Genomic DNA, 24,688 nt, shown 5'->3' with positions numbered 1-24,688 from the left:
ATTACTCCAGCTCGTCGGACCGGCTGGTCAAACTGGTCTTGAGTGCAGACACCGATCAGGCAAGCAGGAGTTACCCACACGTCTCACCGCCCTCCCTGGGTGTGTTTCTCTGCTGCTCGCCTTCTACAACAATCCCAACTTTGGCGCCCACATGGAAAGACGCACCAACTTTACATGCAGTTTTGAATAAAGTCAAACAAAACAACTTTAGATACACTTTGGAGAGGATGGAAACGAACGGGATCGAACCGAAACACGGTAAATGGTTTAGACTTCAGGAACGGGGGTGTTGGTGTGTTTAATACGTTTTGTTTAAAGCTTGTAGGTCGTGTTACATCCAACACCGCAGCGTGGATGTAAGCAGAGTAGGTGATTGAACTCGCATTGAGCATTTCTTGCATTTAAATAGTCGTGAAATAGTTCATCCTTTTTAAAATGTGGATATTAACACGCTTCTTCGACTTCTTCGGCATAAGATCAGCAGCAGGTATTTGATATGTCTGCCAAATAGGTGTGGCTCTCTTTAATCAGCCCATTTCCCCACAGACAAACAGGGACAAAACCACACTTGTGCATGTGATCCACGCTGATAACTGGTGACAAAACGACTGGGATGCTGAATCTGCTTATACTGATAAAGTACAGTATATCAGTGTGTGTCACAACTGCAAGACAAAAGTCAGTTTGGTTTGATTTAGCGCACGTCTTTCGTCAGTCTTGTCAGTGAAGACATGAAGGTCATACAATTTGAATTTCAAATCATGGACAAGTTACAATGCGCTCGATATTAAAGTAAGTAAGTAATAAATGATGGTCGATTGACTCAGACTGGATGCTGCTATTAGTTTGATTCATTTCCAATAAATTTACGAGTTCATTTTCAATCGTTTGCTTTTGGTGCGCTATAAGTATTTCATGAAGTAGAAGTTTTAGTGCTAAACAATTCACACTATACCGATTTAATGTCTGAGAAATAATACGTATGGTATATTTACACTAATTGTGGCTGTTTTTGAGATTAGTTTTTAGCAGGCTACTCTTTGATCAACCTAATTGTTTAGTGAAAATGCACAGAATATGACTACAACACTGTGTAATTGTTTGGTGCTTGATTTGGGGGAAAAGTATCTTAGTCAAGTGAAGTAACTTCAAAGTCAGTGAGGCACCAAAGTCAAGTTGCAAATATTTGATTATGTCAAGATTATGTCAAATATATAACTCAGATCCGAGTCTGCTCCACACCACTGATCATATTCGTTTATTATTATTGTTATAGCGTTTTACTGCTACTTTACATATATTTGCAAAATAAAAAAAGAACCACAGTGATTATTCAATATGTGCATAGCGCCACTAGATGGCGACATTAACGCAACCGCTGCATAACTGAACCTTCAGCTGATTATAATTTTGGAGTAAGTAATTTGTGTAAAATTGTACTTCTCATTCGCTTCACTGTTGTGTTTCTTTATGGAGCATGTGTTAATTGTGCGCACTGTCATTTTCTTTTCTTTTTTTAGTGCTGCATTGTGTTTGCAGATCCTAACTTTAATGTTGCTTGATATTAAAGATGATTTCATGAGAAAGTTTTTTTTTACCACTTGTTTGAAGAAAGTCTGACTTGTTTAAACTTGATAAGATGATGTCTGAGCGTTTGCCAGTTATTTAAAAAACAATTCCCGTCACAATCAACATATATTGCACAATTGAAGTGTTTTCTTTGAGGGACAAAAATTGTATGCTTAGTCAAATTTTTATTACATTTCCAGATACATTAACTCCTGGTCCTGCTCGTTGTGTAGAGCCAACAAATATAGATTTATTCGAGTGTAACACTTATTCACCTGGCCTGGCACCATTTTGCACTACGGTTTAATGCAAAACGTCGGTCAGCTGACTATCAGCAGAGCGTTTTGCCGGAAACGAGAGGTGAACTTTGAGTTGGATAGCACACGCCCTTTTTCATGCTGCTTGGTACCGACGCCTTGTGAACACAGAGCGCCGTCTGTAGCACCTGAAGGCAACATGGATTGTTTGCAAAGAGAACCAGAATGCAGTAGATCAGAGGAATTACTTCAAAGTGCAAGAAGCAAGAAGATCATAGAAATTAATGCAAAGCTTCTAGGTAGGCTGCTCAGCACTTTTAAAATCCTGCAACCAGATACTGCAGCGACAGGTCACAGTTTTATGAGATCTCTGACTGTAGTTCACTGTTGTGTTGTGAACATTTTACGTAACGTTTTGACATGACCTCTTTTAACCCTGTTGCAATTTAAATTGTATCATGTGTTTCCTCTGGGTGCTTCCGTTTCTTTCCCTTACTCAACTCTGCAGGGGATAAGCAGGTAGAGGAGGATGGCTGCAGAGAGTAAACCTGTGTTTTTGCTTTGCCAGGTATGGAGGGAGAACCAGAGCTTCGGTTCCTCCTGCAGGGGGGAGATCTCCTGAAGGTCCGCTCTTCCTCCTGGAAGAAGACCCGATACTTTAGGCTACAGGAGGACTGCAAGACCGTATGGCACGAATCAAAGAAACTCTTCAAGTCAAACCAGACATGTGAGTGCCATCCCAGCGCCGCATCGACATGTGTGTGAGGTCCGCCACCAAAATCTGGCAGGAATGTGGGGATAAAGGTGTTGTGGTGGATTAGTGTCTTACACCTTACCCCTTAAAAGAGTCACAGTTCTTCTGCTGACAGATTCACAAGTAGATTGTCTTTAGGTTTTCCATTGATTTTTACTATTGAAGATCAGACTGGATATTACAGCTATAAAAGACTATTGCAATCTTACAGACCTTTGTGTTATCATAAGTGGGTTGTTCTTGATAACAGAGTCATGGGTGTGGCGACAAGGAAATCATAGAATTGAATAAATGTGGACCTTGTAAGTTTCAGGTGTGAACCACAAACTGTTCTCACTATGTGTGTGTGTGTGTGTGTGTGTGTGTGTGTGTGTGAATCAAATAACAGTCTGATACCTGATCCCATTGTAAGACATCCTCTTTACAAGGAATCTCTTGGTAATGACGCAATCCCCCACAAATCCTACTTTACTGCTGTCTTCCTCAGTTTCCCTCGATGAAGTTTCGGCAGTGCGACTGGGCCGTCAGTCAGAGGGCTTGAGAAAAAACACAGAAGAGCAAGTGGAGAGCCGCTGCTTCACCATCATGTTCAAGGTCCGCCGCAAGAACCTGGACCTCCTGGCCAGCTCGGAGGCAGAGGCCACGCAGTGGGTCAACAGCCTGCAGAAAGTCATGTCCAACATGAACAACCTGACCTGCCAGCAGAAGACAGAGCAGTATCCTTGGGGTTATGACTGATATGTCTTAAATTACTGTGCTTACTGTCAGATCAGAGGGGTTTCTCTGATCTGCTTCTGTCTTGAATGACTGAGGTGAGACTGGCTGCTTTTTAGAAAATAAATATTACCTTACATGTTCAATACTTCAGCTGGATCTTCAATTGCCTGAGGAAAGCAGACAAGAACAAAGATGACAAGATGAATCAGTCAGAGGTCAAGAACTTCCTCCATCTAATCAACATTGAGGTGGATGACGACTATGCAGAGATGCTCTTCAAGGTGATCTTCAGAGTTTTGTTTATGCTGTCCAGGACTTATTTATTATTATTTCAAAACTTATGACCTTTTTTTAAAAGTGGGATTGCATCATTTATCTACTGTGTTTCCATCAAACAGCAATGTGACGCATCAGAATCTGGATACCTGTCTGGGAGGGAGATTGAACATTTCTACGACCTGCTGACCCATCGAGAGGAAATCGACATGATCTACGAAACGTACGCCAAAACCAGCAGCTACATGAGTGCAGAGAACCTGATGGAGTTTCTGATAAAAGAGCAGAGACAAACGGCCACGCTGGCTGATGCTCACAGGATCATTGAGAAGATCGAGCCGGACGAAACGGGTCAGAACCTTATTTGAATTTGCACATTTGGATTGCACACAGGTGAATTCTACTCCCCTCCCTGCAGATGGCTTTCCCGGTCTGGAGTAGATCTGTAGGCTGTAGAATGGCACCATAGGACACAGCCTCTAAAAACTACTCTACATGAAGTTCTAACTTCAGTTTACTTAGAACTTGCTAACATGCTCACCGTTTCCTCAGAATTTTTTTTCCTGAGACACTTAACATGAAACAGATTGGATTACTTTCCTCTCATATCTTCCTGGTGCCTCCTTCACATCAGATCACTGTTGGCGAGTATTGAGTGCATGCAGGAGTTTGTAGAGTTGAAAGAAGATGAATCAGTCGTTACCCTTGAGTTCGGTCACCAATAAGCCATTGTGAGTCTCGGGCATTACTGTGTCATCACATCACAGTTTGGACTGAAAGATCTAAGTAGTATTGACAGACCTACAGCAGCATTAAGTATTTACACAACCAGTAAGACAAGCCGCTTGCCCAGCAACTAATTACACTATTAATATTAGCTTAAGAGAAGCCAAGTTGCATAAAAGGGGCATTGTTACCTGCCGGATCACAACTGTGTGTGCTGTTAGGGATTAGTTACATATTACATGACTGTTAATACATCACATCCAAGTGGTTGTGCAGTTGAATCTCACATAATGATCTGTAGCTTCATCTTGTACTCCAATGTGCAGTTAGAATGGAGGAAGTCGGCCTTTAATTCCTGTTATCTGCTCCGCTTTCAAATCAGCTGTTTTCTGTTTGTTTTCCAGCAAAGGGGAACAAGCTGCTTTCCAAAGATGGCTTCCTCATGTACCTGCACCAGTTAGATGCCATGATCCTCAACCCAGAGCACAAAGATGTGTACCAGGACATGAGCAAGCCCCTTAACCACTACTTCATCTCCTCCTCACACAACACCTACCTCATGGAGGATCAGCTCAAAGGACCCAGCAGCACACAGGCTTATGTCAGGTACCAACTTTCATCCTTAGAACCTTTTCGGGAAGGAGCTGTCTTCGAGTGTCAGTGGCAGTTTGTTCACTCATTGATTTAATGCTGTAAATCTCCCAGGGCTCTGCTGAAGGGTTGTCGCTGTGTGGAGTTGGACTGCTGGGACGGATCAGACGATGAGCCTGAGATCTACCACGGCTACACCCTCACTTCAAAGATCCTCTTCAAAGATGTGATCAAAGCCATCAAGGAGTACGCCTTTAAGGTGTGTTTCTGTATATTTAGGCATGGCTCTAGTTAATCCAGGTGCACTCCATTCCGTTCCAACCTTCTGTGGCTCTCCTGGTTGTCCCTAGACATCTGACTACCCAGTGATCCTTTCCTTGGAGAACCACTGCAGTGTGGAGCAACAGGAAGTCATGGCCCGACATATGCGCTCCATCCTGGGCAGTGCACTCGTCACGTCGCCCCTGGGAGAAGGAGGCATGCCGACAAACTTTCCATCTCCTGAGGTTGGTTATTTCTCGGTGGTCTCTATGTCGGGCAGATTTAGTTTTGCCTGTTGTCTTTTGGATCCAGTGTTGTAATGCAACAAGAACGTCACTTTAAGCCTGAAAATGCTTCTTTTGTTTATACGCACAGGAGCTAAAGGGTAAGTTCCTAATCAAAGGAAAGAGGCTGAACAAACTTGAGGCTAGCTTTGCTCCTGAGGCGGCAACCGACGAGGACACGGATGTGACAGAGGAGGAAGAGTCGAATGACGAAGAAGAGGAGCTGGAGGAGGCAAAGAAAAGTCAGGTGGGATGACGTCAAGCAAGGTCTGGCAGGGAATAAATACATTGTCTGTCACTCAAGCTTTTTATTAACTTACCCTTTTTTTTTTCAATTCTTCACATTGAAGAAGAAGAAGCTGAAGCTAGCCAAAGAGTTGTCCGACATTGTTATCTACTGCAAGAGTGTCCACTTCCACGGCTTTGACGATGCCCGACAAAACCTGGGCTTCTACGAAATGTCGTCTTTCAAAGAAGGAAAGGCCATGAAGCTGGCAGAGGAGACAGGTGAGGAAACCAGAGGGAAGCTAAGTTCTTGAGACATTTGTATGAGGTCATTACATAAAGATGGTTCTCTGTAGCTGCTGCTCAGATGTTTTGGTCTGTTATGATTCATTTTCCTGTTTGCATCCCAGTAGATGACTCTTGTTTGACCTGTTTGTCTCTAGCTAATGACTACATCCATCATAACGTGGACAAGCTGAGCCGGATCTATCCAGCTGGGTCCAGGACCGACTCATCCAACTACAACCCAGTGCCCCTGTGGAACACTGGCTGCCAAATCGGTACATAGTCAAACACAGCTGACAAGGATCGCAAAAGAGAATGAGGAATTGTTAAGAAATTTGTCCTTGCATCTTTCTTTAAATCCCATCTCAGTGGCCTTAAACTTCCAGACGACCTGCCCGGACATGGATGTCAACCAAGGCAGATTTGCGGTGAACGGGAAGAGCGGCTACATCCTGAAACCAGACTACATGAGGAACCCAGCGACAGAGTTTGACCCTGTCACGTTGACTCGAGGACACTGGCTGCAACACAAGACTCTCCACGTCATGGTCAGGCTCTCACTGGAAAGATGAGATGGCTGGGAACGTTTTGCTGCAGTTTCCTCCTCTACGTGTTGCTCTGTTGTGTCTCTTCTGATAGGATCTTGATTCACTTACATGATGTGTCCACCTGTCCAACAGGTTATATCAGCCCAGCAGCTCCCTAAGGTTAACAAGAAGAAGTCCTCCATTGTGGATCCTCTGGTGAAGGTGGAAATCCATGGAGTGGCAGCTGATGTTGCTGTCAAAGAGACCAATCATATTGAAAACAATGGTATCTTTTCTTCAGAGACTATATTTCCGTCTTGTCACACAAGCGCTAAAGATTTTCATCTTTCCTAAGAATCATTTATCCTCAAATCTATAACAACGTTTCCTGTTTAAGGTTTCAACCCAGCGTGGAATGAGAACTTCCAGTTTGATGTGTATGTGCCTGATCTGGCCCTGGTGCGCTTCCTCGTGGAAGACTACGACTCCACCTCCGACAATGAGTTTGTTGCCCAGTTCACTCTTCCATTCAACAGCTTACAAATGGGTAAGTCCAGCAAATGACTGTGGTAATGAGGTATTCCATCATTATTATTTACCACCTGTCCCTCTCAGTGTTTTCTGGGTATTTTGTCTAAGTGTTTCAAAGTTTGCTTGCCAAAACAGCTTTTTATAACCAATCGGTGACAAATAAGTCGTCCCTGCAGCCCCGAGGTGACAGCAAAATGGGCTTTGTTTACATTTTGTTGTCAAAAGATAAGATTTGGATTGTGCTATTGTAATGCAATAACTACACTTAATAAATGGAAACAAATGCTCCACTTTATAGGTAAACCATGTCTTTATATCCTCCTTTTTCTGTTTGTAACACTGACCTCTGATCGCTCACTGACTGCAGCCGTCTTTGTCCGTCACAGGATACAGACACATGCCTTTGCTCAGTAAAACTGGAGACGTCCTCCTGTCAGCTGGACTCTTCGTGCACATCATGGTCCTGGATGCAGAGTAAGACGTCGCCCCGACAGCTTGTTCCTCTGTGTGACACAAACAAGAGTGTTCATCACACAGCCACACTCTTAATAATCTGAGATTATTAATGCATAAGGCTTTGCAGTTTTAGTTCATGATTAATTTATTGTCTATTGTCTGTACTTGCTAATATTCAGCATGTAATGATGAGCATGTACTTGTTAGCTCTATGCATGTTGAGACGCATCATGTCTTCTGTCCTTTGTGACCTCCGTAGCTTTGGGAAGTGAACACACACACAAATCAACAATTCCATGCATGCTAATTCTGCTACGCTACATTATTCTACAGTACATCACAATCACATGACAGGGACTGACCAATAAACGGCTTTAGTACGTGTTGGACAGTCTTGATTAACTCTTTTTGATTTCAGATCTTTTTAATCCATAATTTCTGGTCAGCATCTTTCAGCAGCTTTTTTATTTTTCTCAATATACTCCGTAATGAATTCAGGAAGAACAGAAGCCAACACAACACATGCTCAGAGTTCTCATTGTGGTCATCAGCAATGCTTATCTCCCTGTACCTTTTCCCAAGAATGACTTTGATGAAATCGTCTTGTAAATGAAGTTGTTATAAACATCCAAACGTGTCTTGATCTTTTTTTTTTTTTTTTAAAGTCAGCATTTGCACATAATCAGTATGCAGGTACAGTAGGCTACAACTTCAGATGGGGGAGCGGGAGAGCCAACATCAGACGGAGAGACAGATGGAGAAGGAAAGAATCATTCCGATGCATCTGGAAGTCCATAAAGTATTGAATTAAAAGAGCGTAAATCATCTAGTTCTCAAATTAGTAAAGCACTAGGAAAATTATGCAATCCTTCATATAATCCTGCATATAAACTATTAGATTTTTATGATTATAATTTACTGAGGTACAAGTCCAGGCCAATGCTTGTTTATGGCATTATTGTATTATTATTATTATATTATCTTTGTATGACGGTGCCATAAGAAAACTCACGTCTAATAGGTTTTGCTCACTTTAGAAGACCAGGAGACTTTCTGTGTTTGAAGCAGCAAAAGTAACCTGTTTGAGGTGAAGCAAATTCAGTTGCCTACCACGGGATGCCTACCATGCAGTATCATGGCTCTCATAGACAGGAGAGGCCTCTGTGGTGTATAGAATAAAGGCTATAGGGTAAGCAGTACAAAGGTGGAACAGTGGTTAAGGACTGTTGCCTCACAGGAAGCTGGTCCTGGGCTCAACTCCTGTGCTCAGACTTGTCTGCAGTTTGAGAGTTCTCCAAACTAAGTTGTAGATCTGGAGTTGGTCCAATGCCCCAAGATTCAGAGGAAACATTTCATTATACTTCATGACAAGTTTCATCTTCTTTATGTTGCTGAAGGCTACAGGTTGGAAAATTAAAGCTACTCCTAGAATCTGGGCCGATTCAACCACAGGACTACGAAACACCAGTAGACTGAATTTGGTGTGAAGCCCCCCCTTAGTTGACGAACAGAGCACAAACCAATCTGCTGACAGAAGACAAGTGACGTTCTTTCATAAAAAGGTGCTTTATTGTGACATGTCTAGGAGGTATATGGCAAAACAAACTCACTGTAAAAATATACTGCCAACAGGAAACAGTAACATCCCTCTCAGTACTTTTGATATTGAGACCATGTCAGGTGCAGAGACGTAGAAACCAAGTGTGATTTAATTTCACGTACCACGACAAATAATAACAAATAGTGTGACAAAGGAAATGTTTCAATGAAGCCTTTTATTATGGAAAGAAAGAAAAGTGACTGGATGACAACACACTGCCTACAGCCAAAGTGAGCAAATAGGAACTGACAGATGTTTGGTAAAAAAGAAGTGAAGAAAGGAAACCAAATATATATGCTGTGACTTCAACTCAAGTGTTTTAGAACTTTGGTGTTAAATTAATACAGAACGATGAAAGTGAATCAATGTGTGGAGTGACACACCAAACTTAACTGGAAAGAAGCACAAACCACATGCCCTGTGCTCCCCCCCACACACACACACGCACACACGCACATGCACACACTAGCTCCGATAGGAAAGACGACACCTGACCAAGGATCTTTACCAAAAGTAAGAGAGAGGGATATTAGATATGGAAAAGATGGGGGGGCGGGAAAAAAAGCTGTATACAATGGGAAATATGCAACTTTTTAAACCAAATACTGACAAAAGGTAAGTAGAAAAATATCACGATACAAACAACATTTTCAGAGAAAGGTAATCATCGAGAGGTTGAGACGAGTCGGACAAACACTTTGTATAAAAGGACATTGCACTGAAACCATCGTCGTGATTGGAACGCTCACTGCCAACACAAATGTGATCAAACGCTTCAACGTGTCTGAAGGAGCAGCAACCTCACAAATGGAAAAAAAGAAACGGATGGAAATTATGATTTAACTAGTGTCGGCCTTTTTCTGTAGAACAAGAGTCAAAAACAAAAGCAAAACAAAGCAGAGGAGGTTATTCAGGCTTTCTATCCCTAGATGGAGCCATCGAGCTTCTTTTTGCTTCGCTGTTTCATTTCCCACTGCCGACCCACTGACTCCATATATGGTCTACATATATAGCTGAGCTGTTTTTACACTCTACAAGAGACAGAGTCAACTTTTACAATGCTATAACGTGTGGGTGTAAGCTTGGAATAGATGAAGAAACATTGCTCCACAGGCAGTAAGGCATCGATGCCGTGATGAGGTTCTTCACAGTTCATTTGCAGTTCCCCCACTAGTGTTGTATTTAGAACTGGCCCCAAATATTAGGAGTCTGTTAGTGCTTTCCATAGACACGGTGCTGTGCCTGCGCCTAGTAGCATGATTTCCACAACAAAGAGCCCGACTCTGGGCTGGAAGCTGCAGGTCTAGCACCAAGGACCCGGTGATGTCAGGGGCCGGAGGCAGGGAGAAGCATCTTACACCGCCTGGTTTGTTTGAGAGCACTGGCCTTAAAGTGGCAGGAGACCAAAGAAGTTCTGATTGTTCTGATTTGTTTAAAAAAAAAAGAAAGAAAGAAAAGATCCAAACCAGCTAAATCAGAGTTCTTCGAAGGAGATGAGGGGTCCGGTCGGAAGGATAATTAATTATTTCCAAAAGGCTTCTACATTCAGATACTTTCAGGGGGGAGGGGGAGGGGGTGGGGGGGTTGCGAGCACTGGTCCAGTACTGGCTCTGGTACCAGCACCTTGTCTATGGAAACGCTCTGCTTGGGCGGACCAACATAGAGCACCCACAACTGGGAGGTTAGGAAGGCGTCACTTTTACTTTCTTCCACAATAAAAGCAGATTCATGATGACAACACAAAGTCATTTGGCTCTTGGCTGAGTTCAATAATAAAAATTGAGTGTGTACTAACTTAATAATATGTAGACTAATAATCAACTGACTGAATCAATTGAATTTAGTTATAAAATAACTAAAGAACACAATTATATGAATATATTCATCAGCACTGATGACCATCTTGAAGCCTGACGATGAGACAACCGGGCCAGCCCTCGTTTCATACAAACCTACACTGGCCGAGCCGTGTGAAGTGCTCCGACACCCAAACCAAACACTTGGGCCGGAACCTCCCAAAAAGGTTATTGCCATGGCAGCGAATGTTGCAGCATTGGGTTTGCGTGGCTCCTCTCAAACTTAGGCACTGAGGTGAAGAGCAGTTAAAAAGAGTCTGGGAAGGTAAACACCGCGTATATATGCCCTCTCCACTGGTATTACCCAGGCTGGACTGAGCCAGACCATTGCTGTATGTAAATCAGGAATAAAATGGTGTCGTTTCAGCTCCGTCCAGGCCCAATCCATCACTGACCAAAGAGACTAAAACTCGTGAAAGAAATAAAACTGAACATGGCACTCTATTCATTTCATTTGCTGTAAGATTCCAAACATCGGGACACGACGAAAGGAACACCTTTGCAACTGTGTACAATTTCAGACACGGATTTCCCGCAGTGGGCTGAAAATAGGAACCTTTAAATGCTTAAAAGCAGAAGTCGAGAAACATTTATAAACACGAAGGAGCAGCTAAGTTTAAAAACATACAATGCAAACCGACATCCAGTTGTCAAAAGAATTAAAACCCATAGATTTATACGCACTACGAATGGTTAGACTGTTATAGCTGAGCCCCTGTTAAAAGATAGGAAGTCTGTTAAAGTTATGTTTCTAATTTGGCAAATAATAAAATGCAAAAAAATGAGTAAAATGAAGGAGATAGGAGATTAAATGGCACAATTCTATCAGTTTAAACTACTTGCATGTGGGACGATGTTCACAATTGCAAACGCACTCCTTTGCCTCTAACAAATTAGAAACTAAATCTATGTATAATGAAAGCAACAAAGAAAGAAAGCCACATCTATATAATGGCACCAAAAAAAAGGGAAAAAAAGAAGAAGACATTTACCCAGCAACTTATGAGCTAAAACAAACTTTTTCCGTGTTCACTTTAAAGCATAACGTGTAGGAAAAAAAGTGATCTGGAAACATGCCATGTACAAAAATCTCTCCCCATATAAACATTCACACAAGGCACTTCGTTGAGTAAGAAAAGAGAATCACAGTCCTTTCTCCTACCGGAAACTGCCTGCATAGCAACAATACGAGGACAAAATCTTTTCCCGACTTTTGTGCGGTACCACAAAAGACGGTTTTCCCAACAAAAGGTTGTTTTGTTTGTTTTTTTTGGTTTGAAACGAAGCACTTCACCTAATAGTAAAACTCTGTTGGTTTGAAAATAAAGACCAGAGTTTCGCTCCTCTTAGCGTTTTGCCCCCCCCCCCCCCCCCCCCCCCCCCCCGCCCCGCCCCCCACAATAATTGCAACGTGCTTGTGATGCTCGGTACGCCGCATTGATTCTGGCGTGGGTTTTTTTTTGTGAAACACAGTGCTCCTGGTGTATGAAGTGTTTTTTTTATGATGGCACTCAGAATGCAGCCAGTCACCAGGAAGTGAGAGCGTAGAGGGGAGGGAGGGAGGGCGGGGGCGTTACATGAAGGTTTTCCACAGTGAGACTCCCAGGTGTCCTCTGAGGGGAAGAGACAAGAGGGGCACGTGTGTGTGTTGGGGGGGGTGGGTGGATGGGGTTTCTGCCTGAGTCTAAGAGATGTGGTGTGTTATAGAGCCGAGATCATCGGAGAGAGGAGGATGCGGAGCACAGGTGGCGCTGTGCTGTGCTGTGTCCTGCTACCTGCCTCTCAGGTTCTGCAGGACGCCGTAGACCTCGTCCTCCTTGCTGAGTCCCTCAAAGAACGGCAGCAGGTCCAGCAGCTCCGTGTCGTTCATGTCGTCGAACCAGGACTGGACCGGCACCTGGAGAGAAACAGGGAGTGTAAAAGGACAAATAGTGTCATTTTCAGTATTTCATCACCTAGAAACTGGGTTAACTATTCACACACCGTCACACAAAACTCAGACCGGATTCAGCTTATTTATTATCAAGGTCTTCCAGCACAGGACAGCTCAGAATATGCTTCAAATTACAGAAATTAAAGAAAACAATGAGCTGCTGACTTGGCAATTTCCTCAATAATTCCACTCCCCCCCCCTCCAATTTCAAGGTGGAAAGCAAGTCAGACGTTCCGATTGTCTATACTGTAGTGCTGAAATTTGGACGAGGGAACTTACAGCATTTTCGGGGTGGAAAATGTAAGAGGCGGGGGAATTGTCAACAATGATGACGTTGTTGAGTTCGCGTCCCAGCCGGCTGAGGTCTTTGACGTAGTTCCCTCTGTGGAAAACGCAGGATTCTCGGAAGAGTCGAGCCCGGAACACACCCCACTGATCCAGCAGGTCGGCCACAGGATCAGCATACTGTTGGGAGCCACAAATGTTTACTGACATGAAGACAAATAAGACAAATACGACAGATATCCTAGATTTCTACACACACTACACAAAACACACTATTATGACTTTGTTCTATGTCATGAAGACCGGTGGAAAGATGCTAACATCATAGTTCATTGTTGTTTATCTGACAGTGAATCTTCAGGACTTACTACACTATGACACAACGAGCACCGCTACCTGCTTTATCGCCACAGAATGAATTCCTGACACTATGGAAACATCAGGCTGTGGTTAATTACCTCCTTTATCAAACTTACCAATGTATTATAGGCTAAAAATGCAAAAGGTAAAGAACAGAGGAGTTTAAGAAGTTAGGACAGCAGGAGTAGAAACAGAAAACAATAACAAGGAAATGAGGAAAATGTTTGCAGTGTCATGGCATCAACAAATGTCTGGGAGTGAGTGACAAACCTTTGCGAGACTGGCTGTGAAGAGCACACACTCAAACAGCTCCCCCATCTTCTGAAGAAACTCATCCACGTAGGGTCGTTTTAACACATAAACCTGACGGAGACATACAGGGAGTTAGATTGACCACGGCTTTAGAATTTGTAGGACAAAAGGACAAAAGGTAAAAAATCTGACAGAAGCACATAAGCTTTTCCTATACACATTATGGGTTTTCTTCTCCAGTATTTGATGAACATTTGTACCTGGTCTCATCCTCACTCAGTCTAGATGACATCTTGTTGTTTCTCAGCAGCAACCCAGTGCAAGTAATCATGAACAGGCCAACCGAGATACACACAGCCTATCCTGGATTACTTGAACTGGGACACCGCCGTTCTTGGGAGGATCTTGACATGAACAGAGCGAGCGACACTCTTGCCCCTACAACAAGTATACAAGTATACTTCACACCAGGACACGCGCTGAGAGACATACCTGGTGAACTGTACCATCGATCTCCACCGGAACGATGAAATCTGCATTGCTGATTGGCTGTGAGAAGAAACAAAAGTGTCAGCGTCAGTCAGACTGTAGGTGTAGTACCACAACTGAGCAACAGAGGGCCTGTCGACACCGGCGACAACGCTGAGCCACACGCTGCCAAAACATCAGGCAGGGACAAGAAAATAATGAGGCTATTTTCTGCCAGAACAAGTCCCTCCTCTCTGTCATTCTACATTGCACAAGTTAGCAAGCTGACACAAGAGACAAGATGGCAGGCTTTCAGACAGGGACGTGACAGAGGGAGCGGAGGACAGGGAGAGGTAGAAAAGGAAGGATAAACAGGAAGACGGTCAGGAGGAGGTCTAGATACAACATACTCTGAACTGTAAGGGCCACTGTGAGAGACTACTGGTACACAAAAGACAACTTTGTACTACAAATATCAGTGACAACGCTTGATAAAAGACTTTTATTTCAGCTACAGTGAGTTATAAAAGTTTACAACCTTAGACGGTCAACCCCAGACATTTTTACCTTGAATGAGCTGTGAACGAGGGTTTCATCCAAGTCGATCACCACACACTTTCTGCCATAGTCGGATATTATCATCTCAGGTAGGAGGTATTTGGCTGGAGGCTGGAACGAGACAGGACACATAAGGTCAGGTGTACTGAGAGGGTTAGTGTTTGTTTGTGTAAGTAAGTGAGTGAGTGAGTGAGTGAGTGAGTGAGTGAGAGAGAGAGAGAGAGAGAGAGCACATCACTGTATACTTGGCATAAATTAATGAGTAAGGCTGAGCAGAACAGGGTTAACAAAGGGTATTTTAATCAATGCAGCTGAGAGAGAGCGATATCTGAAATGATGCGTTTAATGGATCGGTGAGCCGTCTCTCCATCACAGCTGAAGCAAATCTCTTGCATGGAAAACAGAATTCTGCCTCAAATACAAACTCTCAGAGACAAGCAGCGATGCAATGGTTAGCTGCTTTCCAACAGTGGTCAGGTCACTAAAATCTCAAATTTCAATAGTAATGTGGGGACTTGATACACGGCCTCAAGTGGAAATAAAGCCTCAGTGCGTGAAGAGTGCTGTATTCAGAATCCAGTTACATGAAGTGGATTTGAGGAGTGAGGTTTCAAACACTCGATGATATGGGATGTGAACGGTTCATTAGGGGATAATTGGGGCTCATTATTCTAGTTTTAATTTAAAGAAGTCTGGGAAAAACAATTTCAGAAATGGATGGATATAAGTCAAATGTAAAAGTAAAACAAAAAGCACAAATACCATTTCTTTTACAGGGAGAACTCCTGCTGAGGTGAAGCAATGAAGAGGAACCCCAGACCTCCCAGGTATCATTTTAGGGCCGTTACAGTGGAGCCTTTTTTACAGACTCTTTGTACGCACTCCATGAATGCTGGCACATCATTATCAGCTCATTTGCATTTTTGCCTCACATTCAATTACTGGGAGCAAAGTCTGAGCGATGTGAGCAGTGCTACCTGAACACTGTCACTGTAAACTGCAATTAGAAGGTGATTCCTCAAGCAAGCAGTACAGAAAAGAAAGTTTAAAGCGTAAATCGTACGACAGGTGGAAAGCGGTTATACTCCAAAAATGGGTTTGAAAACAAAACAAGACTTCTAGGTGAAAATCTATAAAAACTTCAAACAAGGAGCCATGATGATAAGCCACTCAGCAAACAAGTTCACATTCCATTCCTTAGTAGGAGGATCTATTACTTCCCTGTATTGAGGGAGAAACTTTAAAGACTAGAAGCCCCTAGGATGGATCTCTTCCCCTTGTCATGTATGAGTAAGCAGGGATGGTAAATGGCTTTATTTCTTGCTTAGAAGCACTCCAGCCAATCGTTAACTGTTCAATGTGTTAGTATCACAGGATTTCTGAAAGCATACAAACCACCAAGTGTCACTCATGCAGATCAGGCACTGAGGCGTCATTCTAACTCAAAGAGGGGCACAAAGAACCTTCCTCACAGCCAGAGCTACCATCAGCTGAAAATGAACCGCGGTACGGTAGCGGCGCTAAAGCTCTCTGAGGAGCGCTGGAGCCCACACAGACAGGATGTGCCAGCGCCAGCCCACTCAGCCTGCATGCAAAAAGGGAAAGAATAAAGGCGATACATACACAAGGGACAGAGATGACCTCGACCTGGTCACACTACGACATTAGAGAGACACATACGTACACGGACAGGGTGAGGGGTGGGAAGGAGAACAAAAAAAACACACACACAGACAGGTCCAGGAAGAAACACAAAGAGAAAACACTTTTCACACAAACAGACTTTTCATAAGAGATAAGAACTACTCAGAACATCTGCAGTGTATCGATCTTAGCAGTGACAAAGTTTCAGCAGATACAGTTGTGGACGAAGGAAGTGAATGCTTCCTGTTCCTATTTGTGCGTAATTCAGTAGCAGTTCACCTTGGGAGGCGTTCCATTCTCTTCCACAGGTGGGGGCAAAGAGCTGGTGTTGGTGTTGGCAGCTGGCGGTTCCACATTATAGTTGCGGAAGCAGCATAAGAATGTGCTGAAGATACTCCGGCTCCTCTGCTTCTTTAGGCTGCTGTTCGACTGCAACGCTGTCAACGAAGAAACACAACAAACAAAGAGTTGGTAGAGGTCAGGATAGATATGTGAATATGCAAAATCAAAACTTTACGACGTAAAAATGGACCAGGAGTTCTGCATGTTCTAACTACAACAAAAACCGTTTGGCTTGATCAGCTCATTCAGTGTGAGTGGGGCAGCAAGATCCAATACATTTGCCAATTGATCTCCCAATTAGTGCAGTGCTGATTCAACGGCTGAAATTCTTTTAACGACACAAACTTTGTAATTAAATTCATATGCGGTTACAGTATGTGAGACGCACACCAACTGCAAATGCAAGATTGTGGGAACACTTCATCGTCACAGTACTAGAGTGGTGCTTGTGCTTGTCCAGATACTTCAAAACTGCACAGAGAATGTATGAAACTGTGAGGGTCGTCGTCCATTAATATGGAGATCTTAGCCCTATGCAGAACCAGAGTGTCAGTCAGACACAGTGACATTTCAGACTGTTCTGTCCCAATTGCAAATCACCTCCAATTCTGGGCCCTAAATCACTCAGCTTGTATTAATAGTGACAAGCTGGAAGCTGCACGCTCCTCCCCGCTGTAGCTTCTGTCAGTTGATTGGTGAAAGGGTCTCCATTTTGAAGGCTTGCTCGCGTTTCCCTCCCACGTTTCCCTTGGCAGGTGAGCGAGTAAAGCAGCCTGGACTTGCACCAAAGACGAGGGGGGCACAGAGGAGGTGGGAGGCCTTCAGCCCCTGCAGAGCCTATACAAGGCTGCATTCCTCTCCAACCATGACCCCCCCCCCCACTGCCAAACCCCTCAGCTTACACATCCAAAATGCTTTCGCAACCAATACCCAGTAAAGAGCAAACGCCAATGCATTATGTCATCATGATATCTGACCTCTTTGTACCCCTGACCCTGAACAAATACCCACCAGACATTTGTCATAAGGTTGTGCCTGATGCAGATACACACATCTCTCCAGACAATGAACCTCAGACAATCCCATAAACTTTCCACCATTCCTACATAATATACTGGATTTCTTTAGTTGATCTCTGTGCCATGTCGGGGCTGATTATCATATGAAGTCAGCATGCCAATCAACTTCATAATTTACATTATTCAGAAAGCTGCATCCACTCATGAATGGAGGATCAGCAGAGACACAACGCAGCTACATACATATCCATACTCCCTGATCCCAATTTTGTCACTTGCCTCCATCACCGGCTTTATGACTGGAAAATTAATTACTGCCTGTCCTATGAGGGCACACAAAGAATTGTTGGATTGATGATATCCCTGGAGGAAATGCAGTGGTAACTGTGGACTCAGCTGTAAAGAAGATGTACAAGCAATCCCTGCAACTACGTCAACCCAAGTTACAAAAGGCTGCAGGTCTATATTACTAAAATCAGTGACAAAATACACAATCAATTAATGCATATTGGAAATTATACAGAGTGCTGCTTTATTTTCCAATGATTTCCTAAATTAAATGAGCAAACTAATCCGTCAATATCACTTCATTATTTTAAAATGTCATTTTTGATGTGGCTCACTGTAAACGCTTTCAATACACAACTATTTCCTCTTATATTTTCCTATCATTAAACAGTCAAGCTTGCAGGACGCATGGACGCTGATGCTGCATGCACGTCACACATTGTCAGATTGACAGAGACCAGAATCCATTCCAATCATTCCAATAGAGGCTGAATGATGGACAGCAACAGACTAGTGTCCCCCCCTGGGACGGTGGATCTACCGGATTTGAACTGCTCTCAGAACAAGTGGAAGTGGGAAGTAGAAGGCAAGAGAGAGTTTGACGTCAAAGAAAGCCAATGTGCTTTAGACAGCAAAGGGTTCAATGCTAGGTTATGGTTGTGTGTGATCATAATAATCCATTGATTGATTGATTAGTCTCTGGATTCGTGCAATCCTCACATCTAGAAGAGAATACGAGGAGAGCTGACAGAGAAGACGACTGAACGGGATATGTAGGACATTCTTGATACTACCAAATGTTTCCACAGTGTAAAAGCTCATCACCATCATCTGAGCTGACCCATGGCACTGGAAAATACTTTACAAGACACCAACTACAACCACATACTAATAAAACCCATATTTACAGACTTTCCTGCATGTATCACCAGTACATTCAAATACAGACCGCATCCTATGATGATTTAGAACAACATGAAGAGGAAAAATGAAGTAAATGAACTTCCCCGATGACCTTGCTGTAGTTCACAAGCAACATTGCAAACTGATCTTATTAGCCATAGTAAGCTTGGGGTAAAAATAACCTCACCAGCGCCACACAACTTACTTTTATTAGATCAGACATCATCCAAGGTCTACGCTTGCTATTCCAGATCTGCATTAATGTAAAACTAGAACAGTGAGTCATTTGTCGAATGACTCACTACTATACTCAGTAAAAGTACCGCCGAACACTGAGGACCACTAGAATGCGACTTCAACACGGCACACACGGGGTAGATGGGGGCCATCATTCACTTGGACTTATAAATAGGTCAATTCTGCTCATGAAATAACAATTTCAAGCATCAGTGAACAAAAAACAAACCATTAGACAAAGGAAATGTCCTGTGTTGCCCCCTTTGATCATAAGCTAACTTTTACCTATAGCAGCCCTGAGTTATAAACACACACACACACACACATTAATTAGTCAAGGTCTGCCCAGACTAAGAAAGGCCACAACAAAGCCAAAGCCATAACCAAAGCTTTAATATGATGCAACACAATGATTACAGCAGAGGATGTTCAAACAAAGAGGATGTGCCATCAGTGTAAATGTTGTGCAATGGTGACAAATGTAGAGTTCACAGTGTCTTCATCTGTCAGACAGAGGTGAGCTGCTGTACAGTGTGACTGTGGGAGGCAGGACTAATGGACTTAATCACGGTACCTTTCTTTCTAAAAACCACCACCATCTCCCTCTCTTCTTAACACCCCCGTTTGCCTGCACAGAGCTGAGGCCAGGTATGGAGGCTCTGTGGTCCCGACAGTCTGCATGCAGCCAGGTTGTCCCGCTGGGTCCTAACCAGCACACACATCTGCTCCATCATATTCCCCAAGGGGCATTACCATCTCAAAAAACATCTTATTCCCCATGATGACAGTTGGGATCAGAGGTTTGTATCGCCGTGTCCTTGCTCTCAGCTTCACCCCGGCTCGACACCTCTGGCGTGTCCTCCTGAGCTCCGCCGGGAGCGGGCCTGGCTCCAGGCGGTAGCGATGTTTTGGGGAGTGCTAACAGCTGCTCGCGTGTGCATACAAAAACAGACCCCACAACAAAAAAGTGTGGAAAGTTGAAGGAGAATCTAGAGAAAATATATCGAAAGCAAGGCAACCACAGCGGTTGTAGGAACTTGCATGGTCAGTCACATCGTCTAGCCGCAAATACATTAAGACTTATCACTTTAATTTACCCATGGATTCATTTCAACCAAGTTGACTACTAATATACTTCTAAAATACACAAACATATACAAATTATATTACCCACAAAGGCAGTGAATACATGTATAAACTACTTCAGAACAGAACAATAACGATGTGGACTCCTCCCTGCGGCGAAACGCCAAACAAGCAGAACAAACACAAGCAGAGACGGCCTCAAAATATAGACTTTGTATTCTTCAACCCGTTCCAGCTAAATATAAATAAAACTCTACCTTTGTACTCAAAATAGTGTTCTTGTCGTCAGTTTTAACTTTTGCCCTACCAGAGGCATCAATCATCTCATCAGTTGTGTGTGTGTGGCCTTGCATATCACCGATCCTAGCAGAAGTAACAATAAAAGGGGGAGAGCAGCACTGTGGATTGGCTGTTTCCACACTTTCCTGTGTGTGAGTGCTCAAACAGAGCTGTGGTGCATTCACAACTGCTCTCCGTCACAGCACTTTTTATAGCCGTTTTGTTTTATTGTAATTTGTTTTTCCTCTTTAAAAATCCTACATGGAATGGTTCCAGCCCATGTCCTTGGGATTTCAGACCTAATAATTACAATGACAAATCATGAAATGTACTAACTGCAGTGCTCAACACATTCACATTCTACATGGACTCCACCTCAAAATGGTTCTTGACTTCCGGTTCAAAGGACGAATGTCAGAGGTGGAAGAGGGTCACATGAGAGGCATCTGCTCACAGGTGCAATAAAGGTAGCCAGCCACTAGTTTGTGTGTGTGTGTGTGTGTGTGTGTGTGTGTGTGTGTGTGTGTGTGTGTGTGTGTGTGTGTGTGTGTGTGTGTGTGTGTGTGTGTGTGTGTGTGTGTGTGTCTGAAATAACTATTGAAATAAAACAAGACCCCTGCCCCAACTGTCTCCTAGTGACGAGATTTTCCAAACTATCCAAATTAGGTCCAGTTAGTGAGCGTGTACGACATAATCATTGTCTTCGCATGCAGTTATACTTGGCCTCGAGGTCAGCGGTGCCCCGGCCAACAGAGCAGCGGGTCTATATTTAGTTTGCCACTTGGCAGCCAAAGCAGTGTGAAAGGCAGACACATGTCCTAAGACAGCCAGTTTAGGAACGCCGGGAGCAAAGGTGGGCAATTTCTGTCCAGACAGCTTGGAGCCGGTCCAAGCAAAGGACTACCTGTTAAATGCCTCCGAGGCAGCTGTTGGGAATAAGGATAGGCTACATGTCTCATGGTTTGTTAGAGATGAAGGGCAGTCACATCACAGACTGGCAGAATATTAGGATAGAAGGAAACTATAAGGCTATAAACACTGATTGTGAGGTGACTGGACAGGGTGATGATAAGCTTAAATACCTAAAATATGTCTCTGAATCTTTTCATATGCCTGACGACACCATCGTCTGTAAATTCACTGCTAACAGTCCAGCTTTGCCAATTACAAATGTTAAAAAAAGGAGAAAGACCGGCATTTCTTGTAACAATGGCTATGTCAGACTTTACCTTGGGGGTAAAGTCTCTGGTTCATTCTTGAGAGACAATGGAAGAGAGGTAGATCCAGGAACAAAAAGGAACCATCCCTGGTATTCATCAACGTCCATACCAAAGCTCAACATCGGCTGTGAATTCACTCAGCAGCCAAACACAGCAAACTCCTGCTATCTAAACTGTATATCTGTGTGTTCCTAATCAAAGTCTCCGCTCCTGTATGGAAACAAGCTGACTGATTCCCTGATGCACACCTTATTTGCCCTTGAAATTATCTCAGAAATTATCAGCTGATTATTACTGAACACCATATTTGGTGACTTTTACCAAGAGCCAACAAACCAAGTAATTTAATTTGCAGAAATATGCATCTTGTCAACAATGATTGTCACATTTACATGTCAATGTCGATAAACGATTTGGTTCGTTAAAGTGCTGCTTATAAGTGACATCATGACTTTCAATGACCTGGGCTGAGCCAATCTGATGAAGTGCAGCAGGAGGAATAAAATAATCAAACAGTAACATTCCCCAACACAATGATGCAACATCAAGTACAACCAGACCTAGGGGAGATTTCTGATAGACTTCAGACTGCAGGTTTGCTATACATGGTGACATGACAGCTAAATAAGTGGTAAGAGATGTGTTGACATCCATACAAATATAAAGGCAACCTGGGGAGGTACTACAAAGGAATAACAGAGCTCGGCCTTGTCAAAATCTAAACACAGCAATCAGCCTGAATCAGTATCACCACACTGAAGTCAATACACTTTGTGAGCAAGTACTCCTTACATTTAAAATCTTAACACAATCAAAACAGGGTGTGTGTGTGTGTGTGTGTGTGTGCGCGTGCGTGCGCGTGTGTCCCTAACGACACGTGCACTTAGTTCAACAAGATCCTGCAAGAAGGGTGAATCTATTTTTGGGTGATCAGAGTGAGCTTTACATTTCAGCCCACACTAAGCTGGAATCTAACCTGCTCCCTACCAGGCTCAACATGGAGCATGCTACTAGAAACATTCAGATTGTGTTGTTCAAGATATATTTACAATGACGCCCACATACATGCAAGTCAAAGTGAATTCTTAAAGACTTACTGAGGAGTACCTTTGTCCAGCTCTGAGGAACTGCATTGTTGTGACTCAAAGACTTTGGTTCTCACATTACTAATTGTCAGTGAAGTGAATCCTGAGATGAGACACTGATACATTAGCTGGGTTTAGGAAGCTCAGTCACAAGTGCATTAAAAGACATTTGGACGTACAGATTGGAAGGATTGATGTGGCATCTATTGCTGATCATTAAGGGACTGGAGCAGTAAATAAAGATTATTGATGGAGCTCTGTAAAAAGTAACAGGTCTCATTTACACAAACCTGATTTAATCTTAACACATCTGGCCACAAAAACACATACCAACCAGTCGATGTATTGGCACTTTGAAGATACTACCTTAACTGGCAGAGGATTCCTATGGATTATATACTAAATTAAGAAAACAACTTCATCATCTAACAGCTTCATCATTTAGATATTAAGACAGAGAAACTTTGATGGAAATAGACAATGAAAAAGACACAAGTACAATACTTTCATTTTCACTCTACAGATGCAGCTTTCCTCTCTCTGCCTGTGAACTGGCTCCATCCTTTTAGGGTTTCAACTCCCTGAGACCAAAGAAACTTTAAACTTCGTGATCATACCCATCATTTTGTCATTCGTGTTGCCAAGGACACGAAGTTAGGTTCGATTGTGCGCATTCATTCACCGTTTGTCAACAGATGAGTCCTGGAGTGAGCGGGATCACACCGCACTGTTGACACTTCAACACCACCGACAGGGAAAACGTTTAAAGAATTTCGCAACTTATTCGCGCCAATACTACAGCGATACGTTGCTACGTTGCTTTATTTCTGCAACTTTCCTATCACTTACAGGCAACCAGTGTCATCACATACATTAGCAATTAGTCGTGGAAAAGTGGTTAGCCAGCTACAGCTAACAGTAGTTCGGAGTTTTTCCTTACCTTTTTCCTGGTTGAAGGATATTATTTCCTCCTCTTTGGGGTTGGAAACTTGGGTTATTATGGACATGTGGTCCATTTAGGCTGCTGAGTATTCCCGTCTTCCACAATGTTATTCCTAATAGCGAGTTTGGATGTTGTTGGCTAGCGAAGGTGAGCTAGCTTAGTCTACGCTATCGGTGAGCAGCTAAGCCCACAAAACCAGGCGGACGTCTGAGGTGAAGCGTTGTGGCAGCGGTGGTAGCCAGCCAGCTAACACGATGAAAACTAGGAGCCGGGTTACGGGCTCTCATTTAGGGCTTTACGCAAAATACCATCGCCGCTGCGGACAACAACGACCCGTGTGCGCGGCTTAATAAACAAAAACATTAGATGTTAATTCGCAAACAAGCTCAAGTTAGCAAGTAGCCCGGGTTAGCAATTTAGCTACGTAAAGCTCCCGACTATCCAAAAATGTTCCCGGAATTGCGTGGGAAAAAAGCAGGAAGCCCGTCAGATGAGTGCTGTTGTCCAAAAATCGGATTAATGGCGAATTTTAAACGAGGTTAAAGTTAATGGTTTAGGCAATCTGTTAGTAGCAACGGGCCCTACATGCCCTGTGCAACATGGAGGCTCTCTGTGTTTGGAATGAATGTGAACCGCAGGGGGCGCTGTGGGGCAGTGAGTGGGCGTTTTGGCTCAGTTTGCTCACACTTTCTCTCTCCTTATCACATGTAGAAGAAGTCTTTGAAACACAATTAAAGAGAATATACAATACGGAGTAATTAGACTCTTTATATAATCAGTCAATCATTAAAACTGTTACTGATTAAAAAAAAAAGAAGCTTGTATGCAAAATGAACCTCTGCTGAATAGGACTTTCCTAGGATTTAATTGA

The 24,688-nt window shown here is 43.2% G+C and overlaps 2 protein-coding genes across 3 annotated transcripts; one reads left to right on the top strand and one right to left on the bottom strand.

Annotated features, from left to right (window-relative positions):
- Positions 1–8,092, top strand: LOC143010175 (1-phosphatidylinositol 4,5-bisphosphate phosphodiesterase delta-1-like). Its single transcript, XM_076162382.1, has 15 exons — positions 1–258; positions 2,395–2,553; positions 3,068–3,296; positions 3,449–3,578; positions 3,696–3,924; positions 4,704–4,905; positions 5,005–5,149; positions 5,241–5,396; positions 5,527–5,682; positions 5,786–5,942; positions 6,104–6,220; positions 6,315–6,493; positions 6,626–6,758; positions 6,870–7,019; positions 7,390–8,092. Exons 1-15 carry the CDS (start codon positions 228–230, stop codon positions 7,479–7,481), a joined length of 2,265 nt encoding a protein of 754 aa, XP_076018497.1. The 5' UTR covers positions 1–227; the 3' UTR covers positions 7,482–8,092.
- Positions 8,093–12,290: 4,198 nt separating this feature from the next.
- Positions 12,291–24,441, bottom strand: LOC143010067 (CTD small phosphatase-like protein). 2 transcript variants are annotated; one of them, XM_076162224.1, is made up of 8 exons: positions 23,815–24,441; positions 16,695–16,852; positions 16,395–16,427; positions 14,781–14,882; positions 14,238–14,294; positions 13,764–13,856; positions 13,128–13,313; positions 12,291–12,812 (listed from the first exon to the last, which is right to left on the bottom strand). In XM_076162224.1, the coding sequence occupies exons 1-8, from the start codon at positions 23,888–23,890 to the stop codon at positions 12,687–12,689; spliced, it is 831 nt and encodes a 276-aa protein (XP_076018339.1). In that variant the 5' UTR covers positions 23,891–24,441; the 3' UTR covers positions 12,291–12,686. The 2 variants fall into 2 exon arrangements, with proteins under 2 accessions (XP_076018339.1, XP_076018341.1); XM_076162226.1 differs by lacking the exon at positions 16,395–16,427.
- Positions 24,442–24,688: the final 247 nt, after the last annotated feature.

This window comes from Genypterus blacodes, unplaced genomic scaffold (genome assembly GCF_046128005.1).
Source record: "Genypterus blacodes isolate CSIRO-AG114 ecotype Tasmania unplaced genomic scaffold, CSIRO-AGI_Gbla_v1 ptg000120l_1, whole genome shotgun sequence".
NCBI lineage: Eukaryota > Metazoa > Chordata > Actinopteri > Ophidiiformes > Ophidiidae > Genypterus > Genypterus blacodes.
Note: the sequence above shows the minus strand (reverse complement) of the source record. Positions and strands in the feature narration are given on the sequence as shown.

Coding starts and splice junctions, on each gene's coding strand:
- LOC143010067 (XM_076162224.1), bottom strand. CDS start 23,890: ATGGACCACATGTCCATAATAACCCAAGTTTCCAACCCCAAAGAGGAG. Junction 14,295..14,780: donor TCGTTCACAGCTCATTCAAG/GTAAAAATGTCT, acceptor TTCTTCTCACAG/CCAATCAGCAATGCAGATTT. Junction 12,813..13,127: donor TTTTCCACCCCGAAAATGCT/GTAAGTTCCCTC, acceptor GTTTCTCTCCAG/GTGCCGGTCCAGTCCTGGTT.
- LOC143010175 (XM_076162382.1), top strand. CDS start 228: ATGGAAACGAACGGGATCGAACCGAAACACG. Junction 6,494..6,625: donor ACAAGACTCTCCACGTCATG/GTCAGGCTCTCA, acceptor CCTGTCCAACAG/GTTATATCAGCCCAGCAGCT. Junction 7,020..7,389: donor ATTCAACAGCTTACAAATGG/GTAAGTCCAGCA, acceptor TGTCCGTCACAG/GATACAGACACATGCCTTTG.